General features: G+C 43.1%; 1 protein-coding gene and 5 non-coding genes across 8 annotated transcripts; all 6 read left to right on the forward strand.

The window, feature by feature from the left end:
- The first annotated feature begins 6,339 nt into the window (after window positions 1-6,339).
- EIF4A2 (eukaryotic translation initiation factor 4A2) lies at window positions 6,340-15,032 on the forward strand. Of its 3 annotated transcripts, XR_013347128.1 has the most exons (12): window positions 6,340-6,487; window positions 7,536-7,581; window positions 7,672-7,804; window positions 8,095-8,234; window positions 9,666-9,834; window positions 10,283-10,392; window positions 10,788-10,931; window positions 11,367-11,504; window positions 11,894-11,983; window positions 12,399-12,478; window positions 13,301-13,408; window positions 14,230-14,366. XR_013347128.1 is itself a non-coding variant. In XM_077826605.1 (11 exons), exons 1-11 carry the CDS (start codon window positions 6,459-6,461, stop codon window positions 14,372-14,374), a joined length of 1,224 nt encoding a protein of 407 aa, XP_077682731.1. In that variant the 5' UTR covers window positions 6,341-6,458; the 3' UTR covers window positions 14,375-15,032. The 3 variants fall into 3 exon arrangements, 2 of the variants coding, with proteins under 2 accessions (XP_077682732.1, XP_077682731.1); XM_077826605.1 differs by lacking the exon at window positions 13,301-13,408 and having other exon boundaries at window positions 6,341-6,487; window positions 14,230-15,032; XM_077826606.1 differs by lacking the exons at window positions 8,095-8,234; window positions 9,666-9,834; window positions 13,301-13,408 and having other exon boundaries at window positions 14,230-15,032.
- On the forward strand, window positions 7,947-8,017 carry LOC144270721 (small nucleolar RNA SNORD2). The gene has a single exon (XR_013347227.1). It is a non-coding gene; the product is annotated as a small nucleolar RNA SNORD2 (small nucleolar RNA).
- On the forward strand, window positions 10,116-10,186 carry LOC144270723 (small nucleolar RNA SNORD2). Its single transcript, XR_013347229.1, has one exon. It is a non-coding gene; the product is annotated as a small nucleolar RNA SNORD2 (small nucleolar RNA).
- On the forward strand, window positions 10,439-10,566 carry LOC144270700 (small nucleolar RNA SNORA63). The gene has a single exon (XR_013347206.1). It is a non-coding gene; the product is annotated as a small nucleolar RNA SNORA63 (small nucleolar RNA).
- On the forward strand, window positions 10,990-11,170 carry LOC144270719 (small nucleolar RNA SNORA81). Its single transcript, XR_013347225.1, has one exon. It is a non-coding gene; the product is annotated as a small nucleolar RNA SNORA81 (small nucleolar RNA).
- Window positions 11,686-11,813, forward strand: LOC144270699 (small nucleolar RNA SNORA63). The gene has a single exon (XR_013347205.1). It is a non-coding gene; the product is annotated as a small nucleolar RNA SNORA63 (small nucleolar RNA).
- Window positions 15,033-16,032: the final 1,000 nt, after the last annotated feature.

Genomic DNA, 16,032 nt, shown 5'->3' on the forward strand with positions numbered 1-16,032 from the left:
GCCAATGCATGAGCTTTCAAAGAAGTTTAGCTACCTGGAAAGTTTAAAGACATAGTAATCTCTGAGGTAGAGGCAGACACAGAGGCTCTGATTATTAGCTGGAAACATATATATATATATATATTTTTTAATTACAAATTAAATTCTGCAGAAAATGATGACTTAATTCCTTGCTCCTCCCACCTGCCAGGGAAATCTTCTCACTTACCATGGGCCTATGGATTTTTAAGCCCTGATTATAAACATTAAAATATACAGTTTTGTGGTTTCCTTACATCATAAATGTACAGCCTGTATATTTGGATTTGTCTAATTAAACTGAAAGAAATTGCATATTCAGCATTTTTTAGCTTTCTCTAACAGTCCATTAGCTCTAACTACAAATCTAATTGTGTCTGTGGAATGCTTTAGGGTTCAACCGAGACCAGTGAGAGGTTGTCATCATCTGTCCTGTAACCTTGTGTGCCTTAAATGCTCTGATGCTATAGCTCTGATACCAACTGCCAGCAGACAAGCATGCAGTTTCCTGAGTGTGTGTGTGCTGTGTAACCCTGATTCAGCACTCTAACCCCAGCAGCCTGCTTAACACAACAGCCCCACACTGTTAAACGTTAATGGAATATGGTTTATTTAAATATTTTTGGGTGTTTTCTACATTTTTAATGTATTAATTTCAATTACAACACAGAATACAAAGTGTACAGTGCTCACTTTATTCTTAATTACAAATATTTGCACTGTAAAAGAGAAATAGTATTTTTCAATTCACCTAATACAAGTACTGTAGTGCAATCTCTTTATCATGAAAGTGGATCTTACAAATGTAGAATTATGTACAAAAAAAACTGCGTTAAAAAATAAAACAATGTAAAACTTTAGAGCCTACAAATCCACTCAGTCCTACTTTTTGTTCAGTCAATCGCACAGACAAACAAGTTTGCTTACGTTTGCAGAAGATAATGCTGCCGGCTTGTTTACAATGTCACCTGAAAATGAGAACAGGCGTTCGCATGGCACTGTTGTAGTCCGTGTCGCAAGATATTTACGTGCCAGATGTGCTAAAGATTCCTATGACCCCTCAGGCTTCAACAACCATTCCAGAGGACATACGTCCATGCCGATGACAGGTTCTGCTTGATAACAGTCCAAAGCTGTGCGGACCGATGCATGTTCATTTTCATCATCTGAGTCAGATGCCACCAGCAAAAGGTTGATTTTCTTTTTTGGTGGTTCGGGTTCTCTAGTTTCTGCATCAGAGTGTTGCTCTTTTAAGACTTCTGAAAGCATGCGCCACACCTCATCCTTCTCAGATTTTGGAAGGCACTTCAGATTCTTAAACCTTGGGTCAAGTGCTGTAGCTATCTTTAGAAATCTCACATTGGTACCTTCTTTGCGCTTTGTCAAATCTGCAATGAAAGTGTTCTTAAAACGGACAATATGTGCTTGGTCATCATCCGAGACTGCTATAACATGAAATATATGGCAGAATGCGGGTAAAACAAAGTAGAAGACATACAATTCTCCCCCCAAGGAATTCAGTCACAAATTTAATTAATGCATTATTTTATTAACGAGCGTTATCAGCGTGGAAGCATGTCCTCTGGAATGATGGCCGAAGCATGAAGGGGCATACATATGGTTAGCATATCTGGCATGTAAATACCTTGTAATGCCGGTTACAAAAGTGCCATGTAAAGGCCTGTTCTAACTTTCAGGTGATATTGTACATAAGCAGGCAACATTATCTCTCATAAATGTAAACTAACTTGTTTATCTTAGTGATTAGCTGAACAAGAAGTAGGACTGAGTGAATTGTAGGCTCTACGGTTTTACAGTTTTGTTTTTGAGTACGGTTATGTAACAAAAAAAATCTACATTTTTAAGTTGCACTTTCACAATAAAAAGATTGCACTACAGTACTTGTATGAGATGAATTGAAAAATACTATTTCTTTTATCATTTTTCCAGAGCAAATATTTGTGATCGAAAATAATAACAAAAAGTGAGCACTTTGTATTCTGTGTTGTGACTGAAATCAATGTTTGAAAATGTTGAAAAACATCCAAAAATATTTAATAAATTTCAACTGGTATTCTATTGTTTAACATTGCGATTAATCACGATTAATTTTTTCAGTTAATAGCATGAGTTAACTGCGATTAATCGACAGCCCTACTTGTAAATAAACAAGATTGCATCAAAGAAAATATGAGACTTCATCAATTTCTCCCTCAACTGGGACATCCTCAGGACCCCAAATTTTGAATACCTCCTCAGGTCAAAAAGGGGCAACACTGTATTTTCGTGCACTCATCACCATCGTATCTGAGCACCTTCCAGTATGTCGCATTGTTTGTTCTCTCATCCTCTCCCTGGGGCAGAAGCACATGAGAAGGACCATACTGGATCAGATCAATGGTCCACCTAGTCCAGTATTGTGTCTTCTGACAGTGGCCAATGCCAAGTGCTTCAGAGGGAATGAAAAGAACAGGTAAACATTAAGGCTGCGAGTTGGTCACAGAAGTCATGGATTCCGTGACTTTCCGTTACCTCCGTGACTTTTGCAGTGACTGGCCAGCAGCAGCAGTTTGGTTGTGTGGGAGGGGGCTCAGGGCTAGACGCAGGGGGTTGGGAAGCACTTACCTCAGGGTGGGGGGCTCCCTAGCTCCCACTGGCATGGACCCCCTGCAGCTCCTAGGTGGCAGAGGGGTGGGGGGGGTCTCCACGTCACGCACTGCCTGTGCCCACAGGCCCCGCCCCCGCAGCTCCCATTGGCTGCAGTTGCCAGCCAATGGGAACTGCGGCAGCCAGCGCTCGTGGCAGGAGCAGCAGAGCCCCTGCCCTGGCCCCTGCCTCCGCCACCTAGGAGCTGCAGGGAGGCAGAGTTGGATAGGAAGCCTCTGCCAGCCCCGCCAACTCTCCCCGCCACCAAAACCAGCGGGTGTCCTGGGGCACATCCCCCAGCACCTGCAGCAACCCTGAACCGCCCTCCCCAGAGCACCCGCAACCCCCACTCAAGTTTTAGCCAGGGAGGGTATTTTTAGTAAAAGTCATGAACAGGTCACTGGCCCGTGAATTTTTGTTTACAGCCGGTGACCTGTCCATGACTTTTACTAAAAATACCCGTGACTAAAACATAGCCTTAATAATCATTAAGTGATCACCCCCTTTTGTCCATTCCCAGCTTCTGGCAAACAGAGGCTAGGGACACTTCAGAGCATGGTTTTCCACCCCTGCTCAGCCTGGCTAATAGCCACTGATAGACCTATCCTCCACGAACTTATCTAATTATTTTTTTTAAACCCAGTTGTGCTTTTGGCTTTCACAACATCCCCTGGCGACAAGCTCCGCAGGTTGACTGTGCGTTGTATGAAGAAGTACTTACTTATGTTTATAGTCTTGGCCTTCACAACATCCTCTGGCAAAGAGTTCCACAGGCTGACTGTGTGTTGCGTAAAGAAATGCTTCCACATGCAATGGAGTGTCTTGTTTTAATAATATTTGGAGAGGGAGAAGGCTGGATTTTCAAAACTTCACCTGCATTTGTGCACGTGTTCACTATAGAGACAAATTCTCAAATTGCCACACTCAACCGCCCTCTCCCTCCTCAAGTGAACACAAATGGGATGAGTATGTTATATCATTTGTATACACTAATAATAGTATGAAACAATTATAATAAACCTGATAAGTGTAGTAAATGCAGCAATACTTTTCCTCTTTTATTGGCATGAAAGCACCTAGTACAGGGGTGGGTAAACTTTTGGGCCTGAGGGCAACATCTGGGTGGGGAAATTGCATGCAGGGCCATGAATGCAGGGCTGGGGCAGGGGTTGGGGTGCAGGAGGGAGTGTGAGGTGTGGGAAGGGGCTCAGGGCAAGCAGTTGGGGTGCAGGAAGGGGCTCAGGGCAGGGTGTTAGGGTGCAGGAGGGGTGAGGAGTGTAGCAGGGGGCTGAGGTGCAGGAAGGGTATGGGGTGCAACAGGGGCTCAGGGCAGGAATTGGGGTGCAGGAGGGAGCTCGAGGCAGGGGGTTGGGGTGCAGGAGGAGTTCAGGGAGCAGGCTCTGGCCCAGTGCCACTTACCTGGAGCGGCTCCAGCATGGCAGAGGCACGCAGCGGGGCTAAGGCAGGCTCCCTGCCTGCCCTGGCCCCGCGCCACTCCCGGAAGCGGCTGGCACCACATCCCTGCGACCCCGGAGGGGAGGGGCAGAGGGCTCCATGCCCTGCCCTCCCCTGAAGCTCCCATTGGCCACGGTTCCCCATGAACTAGCACAACTAGCCCCTGAATAGCACAATGATACTCAAACTTTTGTGTTGGGACACCTTTCAAACAGCAAGCCTAGGAGCGTGACCCCCCTTATAAATTAAAAAACACTTTTTTTGTATTTAACTCTATAAATATTGGAGGTGAAACAGGCTTTGGGGTGGAGGCTGACAGCTCATGACACCCCACATTGCGACCCCGTTTGAGAACCCCTAAACTAGCATAATACCATTGACCATCTTGATCTAGCTTGCACAATAAAAAAATTTATTTAATGTATTACCTTGTTTTATTTTAGTTTGTATAATCAAAACAATATTTCCTGACACAATTTAGTATTCACATTGTCAGACTGTCAATTGCAATCTGTCACAACGTTTCCATCACATACGAACAAATCTGCAGCAATCCTAGCAACAGCAAGGATTAACTCCCACACAAACATCCCCCAAATAAACCTTCATCTAGAACAGGGGCTCTCAACCTTTTTCTTTCTGAGCCCCCCTCAACATGCTATAAAAGCTCCACGGCCCACCTGTGCCACGATAACTGGTTTTCTGCGTACAAAAGCCAGGGCCGGAGTTAGGGGATAGAAGCAGAGCAATTGTCTGGTGCCTCATACCACAGGGCCCACGCGAAACTATATTGCTCAGGCTTTGGCTTCAGCCCCAGGTGGCAGGGCTTAGGGCCCACACTTCAGCCCATATGGTGGGGCTTTACATATCTACCCTGGGCCACAGCAAGTCTAATGCTGGCCATACTTGGCGGCCTCCCTGAAACCTACTCACGGCCCCCCTGGAAGCCTCGGACCCCTGGTTGAGAAGAACTGATCTAGAATACATTACCCACGTTTTAACTCTCCTTTACAATCCCGTCACCAGTTTCTGCTACCTCAAAAACAATCAACCAAACATAAATCTCGATGCTGCCCACCAGTAAAACAGTGTTTGAAGCTAATGTATTTAACCTTTTCGGGTTTTTATACAGCACCCATCACCACAGTATCTGAGCACATGAATTAAACAGAGGTATGGCAGTAGAAATCACCATCTAGCCAAACAATATAGCCAGCAACATCTCCCTATCTGCAACTGTCTCCCCTAGGTTCCATCTTCTCCCGTAGGTTCCATCTTCTCCCGTATTCCACCCCACTCCTGCATCCCTGGTACCTGTTCCCTGAGCTGCTCCCACCCGTCCCTTTCTCCAGAGCACCACAGCTTCTCCTTCCCCTGGTCCCTCTCCAGTATTGCCTACTCCAGACATTCAAAACTCTGAATCACCTCCCCCCACAATCCCAAAATCACAAGGTTGATCTAAAAATCACCAAAGGGTTTTTTCTTTTGACTCTATTTGCAGTTCTTTTACTGCCAGTCTTGTTCTGGAGACTTTCAGAGGGCGGTTTTCCAGCTTTGTCCCCACAACACAAGAGCTAGAAGCTTACTGTGTGTGCCTGCGTGCATGGGCACGCGCGAAGAGTCTCACATAATCCCATGACTCCTGGAGCCTGGGTTTGACACCAACTGGTGATAAAATCCTGCCACGTGATAACCCTGCCTTCCTCACAGCTGATGCTCAGGCTTTGATCCCTTAACCATCCTCACCTGATGCCCCCTTTTCTCCCATCCCCTCAGCTTCCCTCCTGTCTTTCCCTGCCCCTTCCTCGGGCCTCAGCTACCCTTTCCCCTCCTCTGGCCCGTCGCCGAGCTGCCCTTCTCTCCCGCTCTTCCCTGCCGAGCTTCCCCCCCTCCGACGACCCAGCCCCCCGCGCCATCCCGAGCTGAGTCTCTGCCCGCACTCTGCAGCAGGGGCCGGCCAGGGAAACCCCGTGGTGCGAGTGGTGGGGGCACGAGCAGGAAAAGGAAGGAGCGAGGGCACTGTCACTTTCCAACTGCTGCAATATCCTTCCGCCTTCGCGGCACACAAAATAGTTCCAATCTCCGCCCCGCTCTGCTGGCCTTTGCAGCCTTACGAACCCCACGGGAAACAGCATACCCAGTTTGAGTGGGGACATCCGTGACACCGGCGAGTCCTAAACGGGGCATATTTGTGGCTCGGACTGCGTGGATATACAGATCCCTCCGCGGCGAAAGGCGGAGTGAGTCCCGGCGGCAGGATGGCTATATAAACCAGGCGCGGCGGAGGCGCTGCCTTTTCAGTTGAGGACAGAACAGCAGTAGGGGTTGGAGACCGGAACATGTCAGGGGGCTCGACGGATTATAGCAGGTATTGGGGGACTAGTCGGGGCCTTCGTGGCTTTTTTTACCCTCTTGAGGCGATTTTAAAGGGCAGAGAGACTAACGCGGGGGCGGGGGAAGCGCGTGTGTTCTTTGCCGTTAGGGGGAAGTACCATCCCAGATGGTTCAGTCCAGTTGTTCCCTTGTAGGCCAGTGCTTCCCGCAGCTGGTCCGTTTCGGGGACCACCCCCTCCCCCCAACCACCCGTGCGGGCCAGCATGATTTCGCTCCGAGAGGAGCCGGCCATGACGCGTCATCTTTTAACCGCGGCGTCCCCGCCCCGTTGGTTCACTCCGGCCCTTCATGAGCCCGGCTTCGGGCGAGTCCATTCTCACGCAGAGCGGGAGGGGCGCGGCGCTCGCCGGGCGCGTTCCTCCGCTTGTTTAGCGTCTCCGATATGCGCAATGTCGGGGGGGGGGGGAGCTCTCGCGAGAGTTTGTTCTCCCTGGCTGAGGGAGGAGGGGCGCGCCGCATAGAAGCTGGGGAAAACGCTTCACTCCCGGCGCTGCGGACGAGGTGGTCTACAGGGGGCAGCTCTTCCGCTTTCTCCGCGGTGGGGGCTACAGCTCGACGCATGTTGAGCCTTCTTTTTTTTCTTCTTTTTTTTGCTGCCGGGGGCATGCTGGGAGCTGTGGTCTCCGCCCTGTGCCTGTGGCGGAGGAAGTGCTGCATGTGGAGGCCTGCTGTCTCCGCATTGCTGCGGGGAAGCGTGCTGTGCTGCCGCCTGTAGTTTGCTCCGGGGTCTGCCGCACGGTAGAGACGTTTTGGAGCGCTTACTCTGTAGTTTAGGAGTTGTGACTGGTGACTGAGCCTGGCACAGAAAGTTGGAGTAATGGCTTTTATGCGAATGAGGAGGGGAGACTAGTTCTCATGCTGGGAAAATACCGAAGTATTTGCTAGAGCAATCCATCACTGGTTCAAGTTCCAATTTGGTGCGGGCCATGCTAATGATATTCAAGATACTGAGGTCCTGTTCTACATGCAAGTTGTTAGTTGCAAAGAGTATTAACAGTCTGTTTTTTCTTTCTTGGCAACAGAGACCATGGCGGCCCAGAGGGAATGGACCCTGATGGTATCATTGAGGTGAGCAAATGCATAATATCCTTTAGACTCAAATCAAGTATGGAGGTAGGTAATCTGTGTAATAACCTTCCTTTTGTTTCCTTCTTACAGAGTAATTGGAATGAAATTGTTGACAATTTTGATGATATGAATTTAAAAGAATCGCTTCTCAGGGGTATTTATGCTTATGGTTTTGAGAAGCCTTCAGCTATTCAACAGAGAGCTATTATTCCATGTATCAAAGGTAGGCAAGCACAAAAGTCTGGTGCATCTGTCTGCTAATGGTGACAACACAAGTTAACTAGAAAAGAGATCTTTTTAAATGTATGTACTAAGTAGTTATTTTTAAAGTGTGGTGATAGCACATTTTTAATCTTTGCTGGAACAAGTGAGATGATGGTATATCATCTTTCGGGACTGACCTGAAATGGAGAGAGCTCTTAATTGCTGATCACTTATTTAAAAAAGAATAGAATTAATCTAAATATGAATGACTTGTGTGGGAGCAGTAAATATATATCCTACTTTTTTTAGGGTATGATGTGATTGCTCAAGCTCAGTCAGGTACTGGCAAGACAGCCACATTTGCTATTTCCATCCTGCAGCAATTGGAGATTGATCTCAAGGAGACCCAAGCACTAGTATTGGCCCCTACCAGAGAACTGGCTCAACAGGTATTGATAGTGTAGTTAAAAAAAAGCTGCTTGCACATTGCATAGGTTTCAGGTTTCACAACTGTGTAGGACAGTTAACAGACTTCTTAAAGGGGTCTGTAACTAATATCCATTCAGAATCCTTGCCACTTTGAGTGTAATGGGGAAACGGAATAGCTTCTGTTTTAGGTTTTCCCTACCCACATGAAGGGAGTTCAGATGTGACTTGTTTGGAGGTGATGCTGGGATAAGGTGCAGGTAACAGCTAATATGCTGTGTAGTTCTGAAAGGGCATCTCCCAGCAAATGGTGAAATCTTAAAAATATGATATTAAAACAATATGTTCTGAGTGGAAACAAAATGCACTTGTTGAAAACAACTTTGTGCAGTTGTGCAACATGAAAACTGCAGTGCACATGTGATCAGTTCATTGTCTTGTGTATTTATCTGACCCATGCTATGTTGCATGTTTACTTCACCCTCAAAAGGTTCAGTACTTTATTCTGCTTAAAATGGAGGTCCAGACTACATTGAATCCTGTACTGTTAAAGTGGCTCTAAGAAGCCAATGATTTAAGGTTTAATGATGTGATAAGTGAAAGTGTAGATATCAAACTTTTAAAATGTCTTGCAATTTGGTTTTATACCATATAAAATTTGCTTAGCACTCTTAAGTGAGAATATTTTTACTACCTCAGACCAAAGATTAGTCAACTGTGCTTGGAGGTAGTTGCCCAAAGATGATACCTTCTGGTATTTTGACTGTTACAAAGGTATTTTGGGTTTGGAATCTAGGAAAAGTTGTGGTACTAGATCAGTCCTAGGTTAGTGGATCTCTCTTTAGATTGTTTACTAATCATATTTCTACTCTCAGTGAAGGCAGTGGCAAAGTGAGACTTCACTGGGAACAGAATTGGGCATTTTTGCAGGTGATGCTATACATCATTTCGCCTTAACACTGAAGATGATTGAGTCTTGCCTAATAAAACTGAGTTTACTGCATAGTTGTGTACTCTGAATGCCTGAGGACAAAATATCATAACTTTGCAAGCTGTTCTGCTAGTGCACAACACCAGTGATAGTTTTCTCAATTCTGTTGGCGCTTTGCAGTTTGGCCTCTAAAGGAAAATTCCTTAAGATACCTTAAGGAAAAGATCTAGGATTCAATTGATAATGGGATTGACTCTTCTGTTGGTAAGAAGAAAGAACTAGCTTAAATAAGTCCAACCCAATAAATTACTATGTTGATGCCATTGGTGGGCTTTGCTCTTTAGTGAATATTTTAAATTTTGGGGAGATTAGCAGTAACTTTGACCCAGTTTCCATACCAGACAAGTGCATGGTCCTTGTTTAGAACTGAACAGTGAATTATAGGAATTAGTGTTTTGGAACTTTAGAAAAAAACAAACCAGTTAACATACTGGAAGTACTGACTTAAGGATTTTTATTTTAGATACAAAAGGTAATTTTGGCTCTTGGAGACTATATGGGTGCAACTTGCCATGCTTGTATTGGTGGCACAAATGTTCGTAATGAGATGCAGAAGCTTCAGGCTGAGGCTCCACATATTGTGGTTGGAACTCCAGGTCGGGTGTTTGATATGTTAAACAGACGATATCTTTGTAAGTACTGAATTTAGTTTCATTTCTTCAGCAACCAGTCTGTTCACAGGTGGAAGCTTCTTGATGGTTTCAACTGACAATACAGAAAGCAGGCTTTGTAATTTCTGGGTTTCAACTTCCCAAGTAAATAAATAATTGTGGAAGAAATACATATTAAAGGCAATAGATATATACATGAACATTCCATTTAAAATATTACTGTTCACCAGTTTGGGGAGAAGTTAAGGATGTTTGAAACTTTACATTGGATACATAACTTACAGGGTGTGAAACTTAAAGGAGAGTGAAATGATGTTTTACCATCTTTCGGGACTGACTTAAAAATGATGATAAAAGTTTATACTGATCACTCCTGTCAAGGATGAGGTAGTGATTCACAGCCATTTCAGATACACTAAACGTTGTCCTTAGCATAGTTTATGAAACACTTCTTCTCCCTTTCTCCTAGCACCTAAATGGATCAAGATGTTTGTCTTGGATGAAGCAGACGAAATGTTGAGCCGTGGATTTAAAGATCAAATCTATGAAATTTTTCAAAAGTTAAGCACAAATATTCAGGTAACATCAGAATTTAGTTATAACTAAAATGAATAGCTTGTTAGAAATGCAGGATAAGTTACAATGTAGCTGTCAAGTGCTGTATTGTCGTTCCCCCCTGCTCAAATAAATTGTTTCATACTATTCCTGTCTGCCTTGATCCCACAGTAGACAGGGACGCTTGGTCTCGTACTTGTAATCTGTCTTCACTTACCAGTGTTAGATTAATTTCAATATTTATCAATTGATGATCATATTTAACTGTGGTCTCTCTGCTTTTGAGTGCTCACTGCACAAACTGCTCTCTTGGATGTTGGTGGTGTTGGTCTCATTAGGGTTAGTACAGTACCTGAATATTGGTGTTTTTCTTCTCAATTTGTAGTGTAAGAAAATACTTCTAAAATTGTATCTCTTAGGTTGTATTGCTGTCAGCCACAATGCCTATGGATGTCTTGGAAGTGACCAAAAAGTTCATGAGAGATCCTATACGTATTCTGGTGAAGAAAGAAGAATTGACCCTTGAGGGCATCAAACAATTCTATATTAATGTTGAAAGAGAGGTAGGTGCTAACTTTATTTCCTTTGGCTGGAAGTATTTAGAAGATCTCTTGTCTTTCCACCTTCTTGTTCAAGCACTGTGCTAAAATTACAGAAACCAGGGCTGAGCCTTGGTTTTTGTAGTAATGCTAGCAGAGTACACATAAGAAGAAGAATAAATATGCACTAGATCCAAAATGACTTGGGTGGACCTCTTTCTTAATGTCCAGTGTCCTATGTCTTAAGATTTGGTGCAATAATCTACATGGAAACATGCATGTAATGCTTATTTTTCATGTTGTAGCTACATAATCTTAGATACTGAAATGTTAATTTTATGGGGGTTTTTTGTAGTTCTTGCCCTCCCATATTTAGATTTTTCTTAGTAACTGAACTTGTTAGATAATACAAATTGAATTACCTGGCACTTTTTCCTAAATATGTGCAAATTCATTTAGGAATGGAAGCTGGATACTCTCTGTGACTTGTATGAGACACTGACCATTACACAGGCTGTTATTTTCCTGAATACAAGGAGAAAAGTGGATTGGCTTACAGAGAAAATGCATGCAAGGGACTTCACGGTCTCTGCTCTGGTGAGAGTTGATTCTTCATTTTATCTAAGACATCTCATGCTTGTGACCTTGTAGGGACTGCTTTATGTATCTCCACTTCAGTTGTGCAATGATAGAATCGTTCCCACTAAAGAAGCGTTTAAATAGATGGATTCAGAAACTCTAAACAGCCCCAGTTTTTGGTGCCTAGAACTAAAGCAAGAAGCAGGTTAAGTTACAATGTAGCTGTGAAGTGCTGTATTGTCGTTCCCCCTGCTCAAAGCAAAATGTTTCATACTATCCCTGCCTGCCTTGATCCCATAGCAGATGGGGACGCTTGGTCTCATACACGTTAAAATAAGAAAACAGATTTTTTTTTTCTGTTCTGGAATATTGAGATTGTAAAAAGTTCTCATTTTTGATTTCTCCAGCATGGTGACATGGACCAGAAGGAACGAGATGTTATCATGAGAGAGTTTAGATCAGGATCAAGCCGTGTCTTGATCACTACTGACTTGTTGGTAACTATCCAATCTTTTTAGCATACGCGCAATGTGCTTCAGGTGGCATGTGACCAGAATTCATCACCGAATTCAGTCCACTGGTTGGATCATTAGCTTCCCCAGCTTGGGCTGGGTACTGATTGGTAGTGCGATGTGAATGCTGATCCATGCCCCCCAACATCCAATTACCTTAATACTGCACCTCCCCAGTGTTTTAGTTTAGCATGTTCACACTTGCTGCCAAAAGCTTCTTGACTTGGTGAAGGTTATTGTAACCAAACCACTTAAGCTCTTGGAAGAGTAAAGACTACACTCCACTATGGGCTACTACACAGTTGTAGTTCATCACTATAATGTGGTCAACAAAACAAGGAGTAAATTTCTTTCTCTAAAATGTGTGGGCTTGTATTAAAGAGTCTGTATTGGCTTCCAGGCTCGTGGCATTGATGTGCAACAGGTTTCGTTGGTTATAAATTATGACCTGCCGACCAATCGTGAAAACTACATTCACAGGTTAGTTGCTGCAGTGTTACATCGTTGAATGTTTCTCCCATTTTTCACTGCTTCAGACTAAATCACAAGAACTTGCGTCCTATTTTGTACATATTTCTATCTGCATAACTTGGACAAACCCACCCACTGCTCTGGGTTTTCTTATTCCACTCGGTGGGGGGCGGGGGAGAGAACTGGAATAGTGTGTGTATCCAGCCATTCCAAGAAGGGCAAACCTATCTAAAATATCGAACGCTAAGCACTGACTGGTACAGCTGTTTCCACAACATTTCTGAAATGGGGGAGGGGCAGAGCTTCTTGGTTAGTCAATGAAACAAAGCAGTGGGAAAACTTAGATGTCTTAGTCCGTCTTAGCATTGTTACCTGATACATTCATTGCTGAGGTGTAGTCCAATTGGCATCTGCTGCTGAATTAGTACCTCCTGCAGTATATCTTGTGGAGTCTCGGATATTGCCAAAAATCAGGAACTAGACTTGGCATGAACACTGCAGTTAGAAAAGATTGTCCACCACATCTTATGGCTTTAGGCCATAGCTAATTTTTCCTGAGTTGCTGCTGCTGTTCAGCTAGTAGGCTTCCATATTAGCAACTTCAGCTGGTATAGTAAGAATATGTTGACTTCCGAGGTCTAATTGTGCTATGTTTTGTGCCTTCATTGTTTATTTCTTGGTGGTTCCTCTACAGTGGGATTCTTTCTTCTGTGGTTTTTTTTTCTGGTAGCAATTTCAGTTTTGTTTCCCTAGCTTTAGTTAAATACTTCTAGTGGCTTTGTCCTTAAATGAAGTAAATTGTACTCTGTTACTTGATGTAAAACAATACAGGAGTCGATAGCAGCAGTTGATGACACAAGATGGTGCTCAGAAACGGCGTTGACCTAATTTAGGACGTGGATTCGTAAGCGGCACACTGTTTGAATAAAGAGCGAGTTGGTATTTATATATTTGTTTTCTTTTGTCATGATTATTCACTTTAAGTTTTGTCATGAGCCATTCTTGTGTATTTTAGCTTTTACAGAAAAGGTGTTTCACATTGTCCAGTTTTCCATGAAGGAAGGCAGAACTGTGGTGGGCTGTCAACTCACTCAAACTAATGTGGTGGTGTAATCAGTGTCTTACCTAAAACTGGTATACAAAAGCAGTGATGTTTAGGTTGGGCTTGTCAAACTGATAAGTTTTCCCACTGAAAACAGCATCTTAAATTAAAAATACTTGTTTTCACAATGAAATATGAACATTTATTGTTCTGCATTACAGAATGTAATTGGAGTACATCTGTTGCTGACTTTGATATTTTTTAGCATTCTTGAACATTTTACCTGTGCTAGGCTGATCAAGCTCTGCCCATGCTTGGGAAATGGATGAGGGTGGCTGGATGTAAGTCTCATTGCTAGCCATTTTCAAAGGTGCAAGAGTGGGTGGGTTGAAATGATTTTGCACTTCATATCACAACATCAAGAAGAGCTACACTGAGATTATTTTGCAGCACAACAGTAATCTTTCTCTACTGCTCTCTAGGTTGGATATTTCTTAAGGTTGACACTAACTGCTCATTTTTCTTAGCCAAATACCACTTAGTATCTAGTACTGTAAATAAGGATAAACTGGCCTTTGGCAGATAAGGCCAGAAGGGACCATTGTGATAATCTAGTCTGTTGTCCTATATAATACTGGCCATAAAATGTCTCTCAAATTCCTATAGGAGGGTATCGTTTAGAAAAACACATTTTAAAAAAGTCTTCTGTTCTGTGCAGAATTGGACGAGGTGGTCGTTTTGGCAGGAAAGGTGTGGCTATAAACTTTGTTACTGAAGAGGACAAAAGAATTCTTCGGGATATTGAGACTTTCTACAATACTACAGTGGAGGAGATGCCAATGAATGTGGCTGATCTCATTTAATCCCTGGGATGAGAGCTTTTTGAATGCAGTGCTCGCTGTTGCTGAATAGGCGATTCACAACGTGCATTGTGCTTCTTTCTTTGGGGATATATTGAATCTTGTCTCAATGCTCATAACGGATCTGAAATACAGATTTTTGATAAGCAAAACGACATTTTGTCGTGAGCTCTTGTGGGGAAAGCCATTGGCTTTATCCACTTTAGGGTTAGACTGTTGGGGTTGGGTGGAAAGTCATGGGGTCTGTAAATTTTTTCTTCATTAGAAATTTATTTCCTAGTTCAGTAGAAGTGGTTGTATTAGATGTTCTTTATCATTTGATAATTTACTTATGGACTAAAAGATATAAGTGCTGTATAAAATCAGCCAATTATGTTAAACTAGCATACCTTCCTTTATTGTATGTTTTACTTATACTTTAGATTGAATTGGAAAGGCCTTTAAAATATCTACTTTTTTATAAAGAGTATTAAAATGTGTTTTTGTTTGGTATGTATTTATTCAATAAAGTATTTAATTAGTGGTAAGTGTGATCTGGACCCTGTTAAGCCCAAGCAAGCAATCATACTATTTGTCTTAGTTTGGGTTAAACCCAGTAAAATTGCCATATTGCACATGTCTTAATGAAGTTTGAATGTTAAATAAAATACTTCTATATTCACTTTCAAAGTGTAAAAGTTTTTGACTGACAGTGTCTGTCATTGAGTGGAGGTAATCCTCATTTTGATCAGATTTCTAGTGTTGGGAGGAGAAATAAGATTAGCCTAAGTTTTGCATTTGAGTATAATCACCAATGCTGGTTACCCTAACCTTCCTTTCTGCAGCTACTAAAGGGCTCCATAAGTAGCCTGAGAATCAGGTTAAAGCTTTTTCTTTTCTTTAAATTACTTGCTAATAAGTAGCTAAACATTCTAAAGACTAGTTTTTTTTTCCCACTGGGGAAGAGCTCCACTGCCTATGGGTAAGTCCTAAGCTTTTCCTTCTCTGCCTCATGCAGTTAATTTGTACATCTGCAAATGCTTATTAGAGTGCATCACACTAAAATAGCTTACATAGGTATGGCTTTTAATCTCAAATTTAAATATCTTGTGATAGAGCCATCTGTTAAGTGTAGGGCTTTGCAAGTGTGCAGCTATGTAAAACTGGTACTAAAAAAACCTAGTCCAGACAAGTGCTTGTGGTTTTAAATCTTTCATTTATGGACCTCCAAATTGCAAATGGAGGTACATACCCCTTTGGAAATCTTAGGCTGTAGCCACCATGTTGTAAACCATGGGTCTCCAGCAATGACAACCTTTATGAACCCCTTATGTGGTCTGTAGGCCCCAGATTGTGATGAGGTTCCTAGAGCAAAAGGCTGAGGACTTCAGCCCTTAGCTGCAGGGCTCAGGATTGCAGCTCCCCTTGCCTGGGAGCAGCTGGGCTCAGACTTCAGTTCCCCACTCCTGGGGTCTATCTTGTCAGAAGGTACTGCAGTGGAGTTTGAGAACCTGTTTTGAATGTTTCTTTAAGAGGCATATTGAATAAAACTAGCATTATTACTCTTAACTTGCTCTACCACTGCACTATATAGTCAAATGACTACTTGAGCAGTCAGTAAGCAAGAAGGTGATTGTAATCACAATATGGGAATCTTATTCCTTGCTGCTGCATTGCTAGTG

Source organism: Eretmochelys imbricata, chromosome 9, assembly GCF_965152235.1.
Source record: "Eretmochelys imbricata isolate rEreImb1 chromosome 9, rEreImb1.hap1, whole genome shotgun sequence".
Taxonomy (NCBI): Eukaryota; Metazoa; Chordata; order Testudines; family Cheloniidae; genus Eretmochelys; species Eretmochelys imbricata.

Coding starts and splice junctions, on each gene's coding strand:
- EIF4A2 (XM_077826605.1), top strand. CDS start 6,459: ATGTCAGGGGGCTCGACGGATTATAGCAG. Junction 6,488..7,535: donor GGCTCGACGGATTATAGCAG/GTATTGGGGGAC, acceptor TCTTGGCAACAG/AGACCATGGCGGCCCAGAGG. Junction 10,393..10,787: donor AGTTAAGCACAAATATTCAG/GTAACATCAGAA, acceptor TGTATCTCTTAG/GTTGTATTGCTGTCAGCCAC.